General features: G+C 44.1%; 1 protein-coding gene across 1 annotated transcript in view; it reads right to left on the bottom strand.

Annotated features, from left to right (window-relative positions):
• SLIT1 (slit homolog 1 (Drosophila)) overlaps positions 1-19,213 on the bottom strand; it is a 209,187-nt gene that overhangs the window by 175,515 nt on the left and 14,459 nt on the right. Inside the window, exons 2-3 of the mRNA XM_006880074.1 lie at positions 7,446-7,517; positions 5,655-5,726 (exon numbers count right to left, since the gene is read on the bottom strand). Coding sequence (XP_006880136.1) covers positions 5,655-5,726; positions 7,446-7,517 — 144 coding nt within the window. The remainder of the gene's footprint in view (positions 1-5,654; positions 5,727-7,445; positions 7,518-19,213) is intronic.

The following is a 19,213-nucleotide window of genomic DNA, read 5'->3' as shown; positions in this document are numbered from 1 at the left end:
ACTCCTACGATAAAAATAATGCCCTAAAATATAATACTTGTAGACTATTCTCTCCCCCATAGACTTCAATGCCGTAAACATATTTCATCCAGAGACAATTTAATCGCACAAGAAGAGATTGTCCATCTTTCTCCTATACAGAAGCTGGTGGATTTGAACCGCATGCCTTCAAGATTGCAGTGCATGCAGCTCCTTACCGTTAGGCCAACAGAGCTCCCTAAAGACTATACTAGACAATATTAACTTTACAACTTAGACCAGTCATAAGAATGTAGCAGCTAGAAGATACAACACCTCAGAAGTCAGAGATGTGGTCCACAGACCACCAGTGCTAACCTGCTAACTAAAAAGTTACATGTTCAAATGCAGTGGCATATCATGGTGATCTACTTTCAAGAAATCGGTCTATGAAAATCCCACAGAACACAGTTCTGCTTTGATGTATGTACCTGAGATCCCATGAGTTAGAATTAGTTCAATGGCAACTGGTTACCCAAGGCCTACTGAATCAGAATCTGCATTTTAACACATGTGCATATTTAAGTTTGAAAAGTGCTGGTATAAAACACAGTCCCCTGCATTTAAGAATCAGGCACAATTTCAATTACACACAAGGGTCTCCTTTAACAGTTCTAATATAATAAGCAATCTCTGCAAAAGCTCTTTTTTTGGGTAAAAGAGAGAGAAGAAATTCATTTCAATGTGGTCAGAAGAATTGGCTTGTACTGACATCCCATATGTGAGGTCAGTGTCACCACACTGGAGATCAGCATGTCCCAGCATGGGACAATTAGAGCTTCAATTTTAGAAGACCAGCTGGAAGAAGTTCACTGTACAGGGCAGCCTCCTAGGGAAACACATCATTGACTTGGGGGAAAAAAGAGACCACCAACATAATCCTTAAAGCAATAAAAGCTGACATCAGATTGTTACATGTCTCTTAACCTTGATCCAGTAAATTAATCCTGTATTTACATTGCCTGGCAAAAACTGGTTTTTGTTTTGTTTTTCTTCACCACAACTTTCTCATTTTTCTGGCTTTAATTTATGATAAACATTTAGGAAGAAAAGAGACTTGATGACAAATTTAAAGTGAAGAGAAAAAAAACAAACACGAACTTCAAAGGAGGGACCAGCATGATCAGGAAACTCAAAATAACAACAAATAATAGTGGCTAGTAAGTCATCACTGTATTGAAAGGAATTGGCAGACACAGAAGCATTTCCTGAAACAACATATGAGCAAGAGCCTATGGTAATGAAAGAAGAAGTTCAGGCTGCTTTGAAGGAAATAGCAAAAAATAAGGCCCCAGGAATAGATGGAATACCAATTGACATATTTCAGTTAACAGATGCTGCCCTGGACGTGCTCACCAAGTTGTGTCAAGAAATCTGGAGAACAACCACTTGGCCAACTGACTGGAAGAGATCTATATTTGTTCCCATCCCAAAGAAAGGTGACCCAACAGAGTACGGAAACTATAAAACAATCTCATTGATTTCACATGCAAGCAAGATTCTATTGAAGATTATCCGAAAACGACTAGAACAGCACATCAGCAGAGAACTGCCAGAAGTCCGGGCTGGGTTTAGAAGGGGTCCGGTACTAGGGATATTATAGCTGATGTTAGATGGATCTTAGCTGAAAGCAGAGAATACCAGAGGAATGTATATCTGTGTTTCATTGATTATGCAAAGGCGTTTCACTGTGTGGATCATAACAAACTACAAGGCGTTTGACTGTGTGGATCATAACAAACTGTGGCTGACTCTGAGAAGAATGGGAATCCCAGAAAACTTGATCTTCTAATGCAAAACCTATACTTGAACCAGGAGGCAGTCCTCAGAACAGAGCAAGGGAACACTGCATGGTTCAAAATTGGGAAGGACGTAGGCCAGGGATGCGTCCTATCTCCATACCTTTTCAACCTGTATGCAGAACAGATCATCCGGGAGGCTGGGCTCTATGAGGAGAAACATGGGGTCAAGATTGGTGGAAGATCTATCAACAATCTTCATTATGCAGATGACACAACCCTGCTTGCTGAAACTGAGGAGGACCTGAAGAACTTACTGGAGAGGATCAAGTACTGCAGCCTTCTATATAGATTGAGGTTGAATGTCAAGAAGACAAAGATTCTCACCACTGGGCCAATTGGCAGAATCAGGATGGATGGTGAAGAGATTGAGATTGTTCACAACTTTAGTTTGCTTGGCTCCACAGTTAACACTTTTGGCACCAGTAGCCAGGAAATTAAAAGGCGTATTGCCATGGGAAAGTCTGCTGTTAGGGACCTCTCCAAAGTACTGAAGTGTAATGGTGTCTCTCTGGAGACCAAGGTGCATCTGATACAGGCCATGGTCTTTGCTATCACTTGTTATGCATCAGAGAGTTGGACAATGACCAAGAAGGATAGAAGGAGAATTGATGCCTTTGAGCTGTGGTGCTGGAGAAGAGTATTGAGAGTACCATGGACTGCTAGGAAAACAAACAGATTCATCCTGGAAAGGGTTAAACTGGGTGGCTCCTTGGAGGCAAGGATTCTGAGGCTCCGTCTAACATACTTTGGACATGTTGTAAGGAGAGACCAGTCCTTGGAGAAGGATATCACGCTTGGGAGGGTGGAGGGACAGCGCAGGAGAGGAAGGCCCTCTATGAGGTGGATTGATTCAGTGACTGGAGTAATCAGGATGAGAATGTCAGAGACAGTGCGACTGGCACAGAACAGAGCAGAGTCTAGGGCTGTAGTACATAGGGTAGCTGTGAGTCGCAAGCAACTTGACGGCACATAACAACAACAACAGTAAATGCACCTAGCTTGTGCCAGGCACAGCCATCAACATTTTATGGACATTATGTCACCAGCAGAGGAAAGTGGAATGAAAGCATGGGCTTCCTTTGTTCTGATGGTCTAGTGGTAAGAACACGGCCCACCCAAAAGTACACACTTTGAACCCACCAGATGCTCTACAGAAGAAAAGATGGGCAATCTTCCATGCAATTTGCAACCTCTGAAAACTCACTGGAGGGTCAGTTATGAGTCGGTTCTGACTCAATGGCAGTTAAAAGAATAACAAAAATACACACATGCACATGTCTGCCCATCTCTTCTCTGCAACAGCTCCACAGGAAGGTCTTAACACCATCATCCCACTATCGAGTGTGTCGCTCAGCATGTTTGTTGATGCTGTTGAGTTATCCTCCTTCGTGGATTAGGGAATTGGGAGGCCAAGAGGTGAGTGACTTGCCCAAGCCATCACTCAGCCATCAAATAGTAGAGGTGGAATTCTGAAGTCTGCTTTCCCATACATCCCGGCTGTCTCCACAGCTACACACTGACCTCTGCTCAACCAGCCCATTCCACTCGCTCCAAACAGGCTGGAGCCCAGCACACACTGATCCTTCACGGCCATCTCACACCAAGTAGGACCTTTCTTCTCCTTCTACACTCGTGTTGTGCTTATAAAAACCAGTTATGTCTGTCCCTGTTTATACCAAGGGTACTTAGAACCATATATTTTAGTTAATTATTATAATTACTAACTCTTTAATTATTGCCTTTGAGTTGTAGCACTAATAAAGAGAAATGAATATACTATGGACTACCAAAGGAACAGAAATTTGTGTTGAAGAAAGGGCGACCAGGATGCTCCTTAGAGACAAAGATGGTGAAACTTCCTATCACATGCTTTGGGGATGTTGTCAGGAGATGTCAGTCCTTGGGAAAGGACATTGTGCTTGGAAAAGTAGAGAGCCAGCAAAAGAGAGAAAGACCTTCAATGAGATGAGTTGACACAGTGACTGTAACCATGAGCGCAGCAGATATCGTGAGGACAGTGTGAGATAGCACAAAGTTTCATTCAGTCGTCCAAAGGGTCATCATCTTGACAGCACCTAAGAACAACATTATATAAATGAAGGAAATACTAGTATGAAGAGAATGAATTGTCCATGAAAAATAGGTCTGATTAAGTCTTTGTAAAGATTCAATAAAGCAAAAGTGTTAATTAATGAACTTCTGAGGAGGGAGAGAAGATCCTAAAAAAAATCCAGAATTCTCTTCCCTGATTGCTTTACAAAAATCTTTACAAAATCTCATTTGATTTCTTTAAAGAAATCAAAGCCAAAGTGAGTATGTGTGGGTTAGATGAGGCAAATGACACAGAACTCCAGTGTTACACACTTGGAAGTTTTAGAGGAGAACAAGGTGGAAGGCAATAAATGCACATCTACATGCTTTGACTTGAATAAGGCATTTTATGGTATGCCTTGATCCACCAGTGGTCTCTAGTAGACCAGATGGGAGCACGACCATGGACCGACTCTCATTAAGGTGTCACACTGTTCACAACACACAATCACAGGTGGAGAGTAGTCACACACCAGTGTGAAGTTGTTGTTGGTCCACTCCTGAAGAAGAGAATTGGGGGGGAAAGGACAGTGTTTAACAACACTGCAACAAAAACCCCTGTTGCTGTGGGGTCAACTTGGACTCAGGTTAACCCAATATGATTTCAGAGAGTGTGGTCCTTTGAGTTTTCTATGGCTGGGTTTTGGGGTTTTTTTTTCCCCTCAAGTAGATCACCCAGTCTTCTTTCTGAACTGCCTCTAGATGGATTTGAACTTCCGGTCTTTTGGTTAGCAGCCAAGAACCCTAATCCAAATACTTAGTGGTGACAAAGCTGTGACTCAAAAAGAGGATTCTGCCAAGCCCTGGATGGTAACAACTGACATGGCACCACCGTATGTGCCCACACCCCTGCCCCCTGCCCATTTTTTCTTTTCTTCCAGGACCTGGCAGTACCAGAGTGGGACCTGGCATGGATTAAGTCCAAATCAACCACGCACAGCCAATGCATTAATATGCATTTTTGTTCTAAGGTACTTTAAAGAAAACCAATTCAGGACTAAATATCTATTCTAGTTTTGAAGTCCTTACTGCTCCATCTCAGAGCCAAAAAGACGGCCTTGATTTTCCTGCAGACAGCAGACGGGAGGCCAGACGACCATCATGTTCCCTCTTTATTTCCTATCTTCTTTTCTTTTTAGATAAAAATGCAAAGTGAGATCTACCGTTGTCATTCAGAGTTTACATTCTGGAGGTAAAATGATCTGAGCTCTAACCCCTCTGCCAAGTAATCCCTGCACGGTGGTGGGCAAGTGACTTAACCTCTGTGAGTCTCCATGTCTCATCTGCAAATTACCACTCACCACAGTGTTGTTTTAAGGATTAAGAGAGCTACTGTGGGGCTGAGAGCTTATCTTGATGCCTGGCATAGAGGAAGGTAATCTATGGCGGCTTTAATTGTCATTACAGACTCATTGTAAGAAATGCAGAAAACACAGGAAAGGATTCCACACACACCCTCCATTCCTGTCAGGGCCTCTGCCTCGACACGGGAGTGGCTTGAAGGTGCACGCCCTTCATTTCTGTCAAAAGCTCTAGCTCAACACAGGAGAAGAGTTTCCTCTGTACACAGCCCTCATTCCCATCAGGGGCTCTGCACCCGCCCTTCATTCCTTGTCAGAGATTCTGCCTGACGCAGGAGAGACGTCTCCACAAGCCCCAATCCCCTCATTCCTGCCAGCAGCTTCAGGCCCAACATCCTCTCAGTGCCAGCTGCACCCTAGTCTATGCCGCACAGATACTCACAGCCTCTCTAGTTCCTTCAGGTCATCAAAAGCTCCCCGCTCCACCACTCCGATCTGGTTCTCCATCAGCTGCCTGTGGGAACAAGATAGGAGGATTACAGGACACTGGACCCTCGAAAAGCTGGCAGTTGATTCCAGGAGCCATGTTGGCGACAGCTGGAACAGAAGGAACGTGAGGACTCAGACAGACTCCTGAGTCCCAGCCCAAGAAGGCACTTCCTGACAATTCCCCACCACAAAACCCTTAACAACAAAATGCTCCCCCAGGCCTGATGCTCCCACTATGTCTCTCCCCCAAAGTCACATGCCAGGCACAAGGCCACGGGGAACCAGAGTACCGGGCGGTGGCTTCAATGGCATGCTCAGGGAGGCCCACATCCAGACTTCGGCACCACGCACCACAGGCTGACTCGGGGCTGTTGGCACCAAAGCCCCAAAGGGCTCATATCCAAGGGGGCCATTGGCCAGTAGTGAGGGAAGGAAGTTGGCACCAACTGCACAGAGCCCAAGCACGCAGCAAATACACCCTGCAATTGGCAGACAGTACCCCTTCTGCCTGCACCCCCACTCTGCCTGGGCCCATCTGCCACAGAAACAAGTGGGGTGCCATACCAGCTCAACCACCTGGCTCTATGAGACTGTCTCCTCACAGTCATAGTCCCCTGAAGCACAGCTCACAGAACTGCTGAGACAGAGTTTTTCTTCCACAATAACTCAAACGCTTTTCTTTTCAGAGTGTCAAATATGTTTTCCTCTTCCACTCTCCCACTCAAGCACATGCATGGACAAGGTCTAGACAGAGCAGGAACTATCAGCTGCAACAAGACACTTTTCTTCCTTTTTGCTTCCAAAAGCCTGGGCTGTTAAGGGAACTGCTGGAGAACTAAGAGAAGAGGGTAAGGGAAACATCAGGAGGCAGAAGTTCTCCCAGACCCTGAAGAGCTCGTCCTTGGAAGGAGTCAGCAGTTGACACATGGACTAGCAGAGACCCATGTTTAGTGGCTTGGCAGCATTAATCTTACATAGGACTAGCCATAATGTCTCCAGCTCCTCCAAAAAGCCAAAGCTGCAAAGCCAGTGGTTCTGAAAGAACTGAGGCACAACCCAGCAGTACGATGAGGGGCTCATTAATGCAGTGTTGAACTTCCTGCCAGCTAAGTGGGCCAAGGGATCAGAGTCAGAGCTGAGCTGATGCAAATAAAATAAAGAAATGTGATTGATCCCTCCCTGTGCGCCTGAGTTTCTGGGTTCAACTGCTCCTGCACCAGAACGCACGGATGGCAACTGCTCTGCACCTTGTGATTAACAAAGCAGGAATGACAACAGGGAGGAAGCGAGCGTATCTGTCTCCTCCTTTCTCTACTTCCTGCAAGTGCTGCTGGGGGCTCCTGTGCTGGCTTTGCTGCCACTCGGTCAAGTCCAAGAGAGCTATACCTGTGAGCCCTAATGTCTGCATTGTCAGGCAGGCACTTGTGTTGTCAAGGGCCCCACACACCTGTGTCCCAAGTCATGGGACTCTGACTTTATTGAGGAGTCTTCCTGAAGTCTCAGTGCAAAAGAATATAGAGACTCAGAGACTCTTAGTGGCCACCTGGGTTTCTCGTGCCATCAGGAGACAGCCAGTGGGCCCCTGAATCAAGCCTCACCATCACCCTACCCCACATCCCTCAGGATGCCCAAAGACTGACTCCACAAAGGAGCAGCCAAGCCAGCATTCCACCCCCCAGCCCAGGACCACAAGGAGATGGGAACAGGAAAGAGGGAATAAGCGCAGGCACAGTCTAATACTCACAGCACTCGCAGCTGCTTGAGCCCCGAAAAGTCATTCTTATGGATCCGAGTGATGTTGTTGCCGTTGAGTTCCCTGATGGAGGAAAGGAGACAAGGAAGAAGTGAGATGGCCAAGGTGACCTAAAGACCAGGGACTCAGCTTCAGGATTCCTTTCCACCTGGCTCTCACCTGTCATTTCACCAATAGAGCTAGAAGCTTCCCAGCCACTAATGGTCACCCCTGAGTCAGGGTCAAAGCCCTACTCTGCCAGCACCTCTTTGCAGCAAATGGTCAACCCTATGCACAGGGTATAGGGCTTGTCACCAGGAGAAATGTGGCTTCTGCCCGAAAGAGTTTGGTATCTAGTCCATTAGAGGTGCTGTTCAGGTGGAACCCACTGTGTCTACTTCACAGGGCTGGCACGAAGCGTAAAATAGTTAAGAAAGTAGAAAAACTTGCAAAGGCTGCCCTGTGCTGTCCAAGCCATCATCTGGGTGATATTGGCTCCTGGGAGCTGCTCACTTTCTAGGCAGGGGAGATCAGGGAGGGACTATACCATTTAAGGGGGATGAGGAAGTGAAACTCAAGATAAACCCCAAAATATACTGAAGATCTGTACAGTAAGCTAAATGGGACAGGCATTCCAGGGAAGGAGCGCATTCTGAGGGGTTTGATTGCCTGTGGCGGATAGGGGGGGGGACATAAACTGATTTGGGACCCTGGAGATGCAGAGCTGGAGAAGGTGAGGCCAGACCACACAAGGGTTGAGAAACAAGCAGAAGAGAGACAAGAAGACAGTGAAGAGGAGTCCAGGTGGAGGCTGCTGGGAGGCCAGTCCTGCCAGGGTAAGCAGCAAGGCAGGGCCAAGGAGTAGGGACCAAACCTGCTATCCAGATTCCAGCACCAGGGCCAAAGGCCTGAATCTAAGGGAGTTACTCCCCTCACACCACTCCTGTCCTCCGACCCTTCCCTCCTTCTCCCCTCTAAGGTTGTATCTGCTCCTCCCATCACTTCACTCACTGCTGTGGAGTCTCAAATATCAGCCTCTACTAAGATTCCAAGGCTGTAAACCTTTACAGGAAGAGGCTGACCATCTTTCTCCCTCAAAGCAGTTGGAGGATTTGAACCGCTCCTCTCTGGTTAGCAGTGCCACACAGAACACCCCCATGCCTCCAGAGTTCCCTTGCAGCTCCTCCTCAGTCATCCCTGGGGCATCTTGAACACTGACCTCACTTTAGCAGCCATCTGGCCCCATATCCCAGCCACACCATCTCAAAGTTCATTCAGTCTCTGCCAGACCATTTCTCTCCACAGGGAGCTGGCTCCCTCCACTCCACAAGTCAGATGTTTAACATTCTAGAAAATTCTGCCACTGAGCCACATACAAAGGCATCTCCCTGGCCGAGCTCTATGCCTGGCTGTCAATTCCAGCATATAGTGTCTCTTCTCTCCACTGTTTGTTATGTGCATTACAACAACCTTCTCTCTCTCTCTGTCTCTCTCTCCACACACACCCCACCACCACCACCATTCACCTGCAGCCTAGTCTTCCAACTTACCAACATTAGTCAAAGTTTACCAGTACAGCCACAAGCCTAATCCAAGTGCAAGTTACTTTAAAAAACAAAGTTCCCTATCTAAAATGTATTTCAGAAATGTTTGACCTAACGGTATTCTAATGTTGCTTCCACTAGGAACAGTAGCATAAGTTATCTGTTTGTCCCACACCCTGTAGGCACTGGGCTTGCCATACATCTTCACACAACACTGAACAGACGTACTGTGCCTGCCACAAAGATGAGCTGCCACGGCTCACAGAGGTTATGTGCCTTACTGAGGGCACCAGCTGGTAAACAATAGCGTAGGAATATGAAGCCAACACCATCCGACCTTAGAGCCCAGGTGTTTTCTACCAGATTGAGTCGCTTCTCCAAGGTGACAGATCCATAATTCATCAGCTCCTCTCTCTGCCCCTCCAGTGCTTCTGGCACCTGACCCTAGGAAGCAGCTGAGAAAACTTCTTCCCTGCTCCTCACCTCCTTTCTAACAAGCTCTCTCTGAGAGATTCCAGTCATCCTAGAAACACAGGGTTGACCTCAGAAGAGCCTCAGCCTGGGTTACTTCTCCACCCCAGTTGCTTCAAGGTCAACTTCTCATTAGGGGTCAGACTCTTTTCTATGTAAAATGTCTTTTTTTCAATTGAATTGAACATTCTTCTCTGTAACAATCACCTCTGGGTCTTGTTTGTCCTTTGACCCAATCTGCTCCTTCTTCAAATACTTCATCACAAAACCCATTAAAATAGGTCCTCTGTAAAAAGGGGGCTGATTTTGTCTGGGCTATCCTGCCTCAAACCACTGGGAAATTTTTTATTGTTTCCTTTTTATTATTACAAAAGCATAACAACATTTATAATAAGAGCAAAAAAAGGTCAAGCAACTTTGCTGTGTGCAACAAGCAGCAAGAGCAATGTTTGGTCGAGTTTCAGGGAAAACAAATGTTTTTTAGTTCTTTACATTGCTACAGTTCTGGCTTTACTGATGAAGAAAGTTATCCACGACACATCACAAGGAAGGAAGACGACAAGACAATCTGTATTCTATGAGCTCATTAATGTAAAAACACACACGCCAATCAATACAGACGTGTGGGCAGAATGAGCTAGACAAGGGCTACTGGGCCACATATTAATAGATGGTGAAATCGGAAGTGACTTTACTTCTTTTTTTATATTATTTAATATTTTTTAAGAAAAACAAGACATCAATTTTTTTATAACTCAATTCATTGAAAAATCATAGTATATGCACATTATTTATTTTGTTAACTTCTCAAAGAAGAAAGAAAAAAATAAAACTACACAAAATCCTATCACCCAGTAATAACCCCTATCAACATTTTAAAATTTTTTCCCCTCAAGCTTGTATGTATATATATAATTTTCAAGGAGTTGAGGTAATTCAACAATCAAGTATTGAATATTATCTGCAAAGTACTTCATGAGGGTCTATTGATACAAATAATCCACATTTTTTCTATGACTTTATACAGTGTTTGTTTTCTACTTATAAGGATTTCTAATAACCCTAAAGTGTTCATCAACTTATAGACCTATCCTTTGTTTGAGGAATACCTGGGCTTATTTTGATGGTACTCAGTGACACAACAACTGGGGTAATGAGTGTAGGTGTGTCAGAGACAGTGAGATTGGCTCAGGACAGAGCAGGGTTCAGAGCTATTGTGCATAGGGTAGCTATGAGTCATAGTTGACTTGACAGCACATAACAACAATTATCAACAATGTTATCTAAAATTTGGTGAGCATTTGGGAGGAATACATTCCTAGATATGGAACTACTTGGTCAAAGAAGATGAAAAATAGAATTAATTTTATAAGCATTCATAGGGTTTTCAAAGGCCTGTTTTTTCAGAAGTGGATGGCTAATCCTTCTTCCTAGTCTGTCTTGATCTTTAAATATATATAATAGTATCTGACAGACAAGCATTCCACAGAAAAGAGCAGATGAAAGACAATTGCCCAGTTATTGACAAAAAACAAGGCTCCAGGAGTTGACGGCATACCAATTGACATATTTCAACAAACAGACACTGCCCTGGATGTGCTCACTAAGTTGTGCCAAGTTGTTCCCATTCCAAAGAAGGTGACCCAAAAGAGTGCAGAAATTATCAAACAATATCATTAATATCACATGCAAGCAAGATTCTGCTGAAAATTATCCAAAAACGTTTGGAACAATATGTCAACAGAGAATTGCTAAATGTACAGCCTGGGTTTAGAAGAGGTCAAGGTACTAGGGATATTATAGCTAATGTTAGCTGGATCTTGGCAGAAAGCAAAGAATACCAGAAGAATGTCTACTTGTGCTTCATTGACTATTGGCTTTTGACTGTGTGGATCACAACAAGCTGTGGCTGACTCTAAGAAGAATGGGAATCCCAGAACATTTGATTGTGCTAATGCGAAATCTATACTTGGACCAAGAGGCAGTCATCAGAACAGAGCAAGGAGACACTACATGGTTCAAAATCAAGAAGGGGGTCCATCAGTGATGTATTCTGTTTGCATACCTTTTCAACTTGTATGCAGAACAGATCATCTGAGATGCTGGGCTGTACAAAGAGGAATGTGGTATCAGGATTGGTGGAAGAGTCATCAACAACCTGCATTATGCAGATGACACAACCCTGCTTGCTGAAACTGAGGAGGACCTGAAGCAATTGCTGCAGAAGGTCAAGGACTGCAGTCTCCTATATGGATTGAAGCTCAACATCAAGAAAACAAAGATTCTTATCACTGGGCCAATTGGCAGCATTAGTATGGATGGTGAAGAGACTGAGATAGTTAACAGTATTAGTTTGCTTGGCTCCACAATCAGGGAACACTCTTGATAACAGCAGCCAGGAAATCAAGAGACGAATTGCACTGGGAAAAGTCGGCTGTGAGGGACCTCTCAAGAGTACCAAATAACCATTAAAAAAAAAGAGTACCAAAGAGCAACGATGTCAGGCTGGAGACTAAGGTGCACCTGATCCAGGCTATAGTCTTCGCAATTACGTGCTATGCATCAGAGAGTTGGACAGTGAATAGGGTTGATAGAAAGAGAATTGATGCCTTTGAGTTGTGGTGCTGGAGAAGAGTGTTGAATATACCATGGACTGCTAGGAGAACAAACAGGTTTGTCCTGGAGAAGGTGAAGCCAGAATGCTCCTTGGAGTCAAGGATTCTGAAGCTTCATCTGACATACTTTGGGCATGTTGCAAGGAGGGATTGGTCCTTGGAGAGTGACATCATGTTTGGGAGAGTGGAGGGGCGGTGAAGGAGAGGAAGACCTTCGATGAGATGGATCGATTCTGTGACTGGAGCGGTGGGAATAAGTGCATTTGCGATGGCTAGGTTGGCACAGGATAGAACAGCATTTAGAGCTCTTGTACATAGGGGCCGCTATGAGTCGCAAACGACTTGATGGTACATAACAACAAAAATCATTCATTCATTTGTTCTCATGGCAACCATGGTTTATAAAGCAATTGACCTTAATAAGCATTCCCAGGTCACAGATGGCAAAGTCAAAGCAAAGATAAACTCTTTCAACATTTGTCAAAACAACAGGAGGACCTATGACACAGTGGAACTCGGAAAATCCTGGGCACAGAATTTTCACTAAGCAGAAGTGGGGGTTGGGGGATGCAGGCTGCTGCTCAAAAGACCTAATAACATCACATATTTATACTACTCTTTTCCCTTTACAGGGAGCTCTGGTGGCCTACTGGTAAGAAGGTGCACTGCAAACCCAAAGGCATGTGGCTCGAATCTGACTCTGAAAACCTGCTGGAGGGTCAGCTCAGTAGCATGCAACAACTTCCTCTACAAAGTTCCTGGTACAAATGGCTAATGTGCTTGGCTGATCACAGAAAGGCTGGTGGTTCAAGTACACACAGAAGCACCTAGGAAGAAAGGCTGATGACCTATTTGCCAAAAATCTGCTGAGAACTCTATCTGTGGAGCACAATTCTGTGGAGTTGGATTCAACTTGACAACTGTTTCCCTTCCTTGTGCTTTTATTCCTCTCCACACAGCACCAACCTCAACTTGGACAAGCGCTGGGACTCATGCCTTACCCACAATCAGTTGATTCCAACTCCTGCTTCTCACATCCTACCGTGAGCCCACACCCCCCCAGGAAAAGTCCTGGAATGGGCAGGCAAAAGAAGACAAACAGTGCAGAAAGCAAAGCAAAATACCTTCCTCCAACAGGAGCTCCTGTTGTGCACTTCCCAGCAAGAGTGTCCCACCAAGCCCTCCCCGGCCTGCCCACCCCTACACCCCAGCCTTGCTCCTCTGACCCCAGAGCTAAGTGCCTCCTCTCAGGAAAAGGCTGCCTGAAGATCTCACCAAGCCCCCAGGTCTGCAGGCTGCTGCTGCAGACAGCTTTACCACCACTTAGGCTGAGAAAATGACCTCCTCTGGGTCCCAGCCCTCCTCCCTCTTGAGGGCAGCCCACCAGGATCAAGTTTCCAACTAGGCCAGCTATTTCCCCTCAAACCTTCAGCTTAGGCTGCTGGAATGAGGCAAGGAGGTTATTTTCCCCAACAGGTGGTCCTTGGGTGTTGTCATGGAGATAACCCCCCCCCTTAGCAAAATGTCTGGGGACACTGGGAGAAGCTGTGAGGTCTATGGTTGTTCCAGAGTGGTCAAATAGAGTAAGCTCTGAAGGACAGGTCCCACACTCATTTCTCAGGGAGAATCTAGGATGTGGGGCGAGCTGAGCTCCATGATGCTCCTGACACTGGACCACCCCACTTTGAGCATGTGCCATCTTATTTCACCCTCAGCAACCACAAGATGAGTCATGGTCACCTCAATTTGCTGATGAGGAAATTGAGGCATTGGTTGACGAAATAGCTTCCCCAGTGCTCACAGAGACTGAAACCAATCCAGGTCTGTGATTCCATGTTCTTTCCCCTGCATTAAGTGCCTCCTGTTGCTGGACTCCCTGCCTAAACTCCAACTGGTTGCCCTGTGACAGAGATGAGGAGAAGGGCTCTTATTCTGAGTAACTTGTTCTGAGGTCCTATAATAAGAACATATTTTCCGTGCAATCAGGGGAGCCACACACGCACACTTGGGCTATTAAGTGTGTCCACAGTGGGTAAAAGCTTGGACAATGGAGCCAGACTGTTGGCTTCAAATTCCTGTTCCACAATGACTAGTTGTATGACCTTGGGTATCTTGCTTAACTTCTCTCTGCTTTGGTCTCCTAATTTGCACAATGAGGATCATAAATATGAGGTGAGTTTTAAAGTATTTACTGTTTGTTACGTACTGTAGCTGACCCTCTGGCAGGTTTTCAGAGGTAGTTAATCACATGAGAGGAGACTGACCCTCCTTCTCCCAGAGAGCAACTGGTGGCCTTGAACCCCATGCCTTTGGGATTGCAGTGCAGTTTCTTTCCACTAGACCACCAGAGCTCCCTTTGAATGACTTAGTTTGTAAAGCACCAGAAAGAGTGTGTGACACACAATCAGTGCTCTCTATGGGGTAACCTAAAGAATAAGAAGTTTGCTGCCTATTCAAAGGTGGGAGATTCAAACCCACCAGCTTCTCCATGGAAAAAAGTTGAGCAATCGCTTTCTGTGTAATTTACAACCTCTGAAAACTTGCCGGATGTTGTTAGCTATGCATCAGTTCCCACTCCAGTGCACATAGTAACAACAGTAACATAAGTGTAATAGGAGCCCTTGGAAGCTTAAGCTATTAACTGCTAATAGAAAGGTTGGCAGTTCAAACTCACCTATTTGTTCCACAGTAGAAAGACTTGGCAATCTGCTTCTGTAACGATTAGAATCAGGAAACCCTCCAGGGAAGGTCTTTCTCATATGGGGTAGCTATGAGTCTAAATCAATTCACGGGTACCCAACAACTAAAACCACTTATGAGTACTACAAGCTGTGATTATTTTTACCACTACTATTTCTTTTTGTTATCGCCTTTAATAATATAAAAATCTTTGTCCTCAGGTCCAGCTTAGGCTGATATTAGACTTGCAGGATCCATTTGGGCAGGGAGTAATCCCTACCCACTTCTCTATAGATCCCAGGACACTAAAGACCAGGAAAATTCCTCAAAACCATTCTCTCTCTCTTCTAAAAGGAATCTACACCCATCCATCTCTCCAAGAAGGAGAAACACTTCCTAAGAGGTCATGACAAATGAATGAATGAATGGAAATCCAAAGTCTCTGTAAATGTTCATTAAAATTAACTTTAAAAATTTTAAAAAAAAGAAAAGAAGTCATGAAAAATGATCCTGACTTCCACCAGCGCCTGTGTGGTCCTTACCTGTAAGAAAAATCCTGGTAGTGACAGACTTTGGAGAAATCCTCTGAAGCAAAGTTAGCAAAGAAAAAACAAAAACACATGAAGATTTCTTGAATCCTCTCAGGAAACACAATTTTGATCCCAGGCACCTGGGTGTTTGCAATAAATGGGGGTATTTCCTAGGCATGCAGAAATAAGCATGTTAAGCTCTTTGTGAGGTGTCCTGGGGAGGGGGGTCCCCACACCTCAAAAGCATTTCTCACTTAAAGCCACAACCACTCCGGATGCTTATTCCCTCAGGGACCCAGAGTGGTGCAACTTGGCAGCGTAAGGGAGGAGGCTGGAGGCCTTCTACACTCCCTCCATGTGGGTCTCAAAACAAAAAACACAAATACAGATGATCTAACTAGGAATGAAAAAAGCCTCCTGAGCTCTACAACTGTGTTCGTTGGCTCTTTGAAATCATAGCCTGACACATCCATGAAACTGAGGGGAGAAAGTATTTTCTTATCCAGTCACAACTGGAACCATGGTAATAAGGGTCCACAGACACCACAACTTACAGGCTGACCCATGAACCATCCCCATCACCAGCAACACCTATCAACACTTCCATCATTGTCCCCAAGGTCCTTCAGAGCCACCCACCCACGATCTCCACAATGGCCCTACCTCCAACCTGTTCTTCAAGCCCAGCCTACTGGATCTCTGTTTATGTCACTTCCCCACTTTAACACTATAATGAAATCTCCATTGTTAAGGAGACAAAATTCTCCTTAACAGACTTCCTAGGCCCCAGAGGTTTGCCTTCTCATCAACAATTCTTGCTCTACACTCCCCTACTCAGGTGGGCTTTTCAGACTCTGACTTACTCCCTCTGATGGAAGGAACTTTGCATTTGCCATTCTCTATCTAGTATAGGCTTTCCTTCCTCTTTGCCAAATTAACTCCAACTTTTCCTTCAAGTTGACCAAACTTCCCTCTCACAGCCCACAGACCACCCCACTCCTCTTCTCTGTAGGTATTTTATACTCACTTGAGGCATTCCTTGACTGACATATCATCTCTCACATGAGATTATAAATTCCTTGAGGGCACAGATCGTGTCCTTTTTAATCTTCTCTTTTTTCTATCCCTAGGGCTAACACAGTACATGACATATAACAGATGTTTCAATAATTATTTCTTGAATGCATAAATGAATTTACATTAAAACTGACATATCTCATGGGTATAGGAAGAAGATATGAAACGTGTGGCTAATTGCCTACATGAATAACTGCCTCATTTGCAATAAGACTAAAAGATCTGGGTAGCACCTACATACAATTATTAAATGTTTTGATCAAATATCCCATAGAAGACTATTAATCAAAAGAGTGGAATACAGAATAGAATGTCAAATTCTCTTGGAATCCAGACTTTCTGGATTCATGGAAACTGGATAAAATTGATGATAGCAACTTGAAAATTATGCAGGAAACTTGAGGGGGGGAAATGAATGTAAGCTTATGGAAGAGGAACAATTCAGAAAAGGGGGGTAAGAATGCTTGTACAATTCAAAGGATGTAATCAATGTCATTGAATTGAACATGTAGAAACTGTTGGATTTGTCTATGTTGTGCTGTTGTATACGCTCAATAACAATAAAATATATTACTAAAACATTTAAAAACTGACATTTCAAATCGTATTGAAGTGTTACCATGTTTCCTTTTTCTCTTCTCCATAAATAAAAAACATACTAAGTGAGAAATGTCACTTAAAGGACATAACCCAAAATAACTCCGCCCACAGAGTATGCTGCAAAGTTATAACAACATCCTCCCTTCCAATTCCTTCCATGCTCGTATGTGAGCCTGATAAGTACAGGAATATACTGACTGTAAGATCCAAGCTGCCTAGCAAAAAGTTGGATGACTTCAGGACTTTTGATAGCAAAGAATATTATCTTTCTCCAGCTTAGGGTCATTCTCAGGTATCACAAAAATTAAAGACTCAGGTGGAGTGGGAGCAGGTGCTTTCCCTGGACTGTCCTGGATGTTTCACAAACATTATTAATTCCATGAGATTCTCCCAACAACTCTAGAAGATAGAATGGGAAGCCAGTACCATCACTTAACATATAAGGAAACTGAGGCTTTAAAGGTTGAATGGCAGAATTGTGAGGTTAATTTAGGTCTTGAAATCACTGGCCTGGGTGGGCTCAAATTCTAGCCCCATTCTTACGCAGTCTCTGACCAGGATGAAATTGCTCCATCTCTTTCTTAGTCATATAATGAAGAAATAGCATTGCATACCCATTAAAGTTTCAGGGAACAAAGAAATCTGGCAGATAATTTAGTGAAGGTTACTGTTGTTGTTGTTGTTGTTGTTGTTGTTGTTAGGTGCCATCGAGTTGATTACCACCCACAGTGGCCCTATGGACAACAGATCTGAACTCTATCCTATCCTGTGTCATCCTCACACTTCCTGACACATTTCTTCCCCACTGCAGCAATCTGTGTCAATCCACCTGATTGAGGGTCTTTCTCTCCTTTGCTGACCTGAGTATCAAGTCTCTTTCTAAGAAATAGCCCCTCCTAGTAATGTGCCAGAAGTATGTGAGGTGAAACCTCATCATCCTTGCCTCCAAAGAACACTCTTGCTGCACCATCTCCAAGACTCCATTCTTTTGGCAGTCCACGGGATGTTCAGCGCTCTTCTCCAACACCACAGCTCAAAGGCATCCATAGTTCTGTCATCCTTATTCATTGTTCAGCTCTCAGATGCTTAGCACTTTAAGCATATCCTCATTGCTTAGTGAAGCGGTTACATTTCTTCTATCAGGGGAAATATAATACAAACACACAGGGCAAGGTCCTAAAGGTCTCTTCACAGACTGCTTAGTGAAGGTAGTAATGAGGATATGCTCAAAGTTAGAAGTTGAAGCAGAAATTGGAGATCTGGGAAATGTGAAGTTTAGTAGAGAAAGAGTTGAATAGCAGAGAATTCTGAATTCAAGAGGAACTTTTGCTTGAAAACTATGTCAAATATAAGACTGCCATATATAAATATCTCATTGCTATTGACATAGTTCTAATTCTAGTGCCTCTCTGTTGGGTTTCTGAGGCTGTAAATTACAACAGAAAGAGACTACCTATCTCTCCTCTTTGGAGTTACTGAAGAGTTCAAACCGCCTGAGCCTCACAGCCTTCGGGCTAGTAGAGTGACTCCCTACACACTACACCACCTAAGCTCCTAAGTGCAAAAAGTCCATGTATTATATGATTCTATTTACATGAGCTATCCAAAGTATCCGAATTTACAGGAACAGAAAACAGGTTAATGATTTCCTGGGGCTGAGGGAAATGGAGAAATATGAAGGTAGTAGTTAAAATGTGAAAGGTTGGTTTGTTGTGTTGGTTTTTTTTTAAAGTTTAACAAATTGTGTTAAAATTGACTGTGGTGATAACTGCACACATCTGTGAATATATTCAAAACCATTTACTAGTATATTGTAAGTTAGTAAATTATGTGGTATGTGACTTTTATCTCAATAAAGCTATAATTTAAAAACAAAAATACATTTGAGCTCTAGTGAATCCTGCCAACTACGCCAATCATATCAACCCAGTCCAGAAGGCACTGCCATCTACTACTAATGCCAAACGTGTGGTGGATAGTAAATTCTACTCCATCTGACAAATGTATCCTGTAGGAACCTCAGCTTCCCTTTGCTGATCACTTCAGGTTCCATCTACCAATGCAGCCCCTTTGTTCTCATCCCCATTCACTTGGGGCTAGACGAGTGGCTGCTATCTCCTCTGTTTCTTAGGTTTGATAATCCAGGGGAATAACTCATAAACTCTAGGGGAAGAGTTACATGTAATCTATCAGGAAAAAATAATACAAACAAGTAAGGCAAGGTCCCAAAGGGATCTTGACATACTGCTTCCATATCATCAAGA

Source organism: Elephantulus edwardii, unplaced genomic scaffold, assembly GCF_000299155.1.
Source record: "Elephantulus edwardii isolate Elephantulus edwardi_28Jun2011 unplaced genomic scaffold, EleEdw1.0 scaffold00006, whole genome shotgun sequence".
NCBI lineage: Eukaryota > Metazoa > Chordata > Mammalia > Macroscelidea > Macroscelididae > Elephantulus > Elephantulus edwardii.
This window is presented reverse-complemented; position numbering and strand designations above follow the sequence as displayed.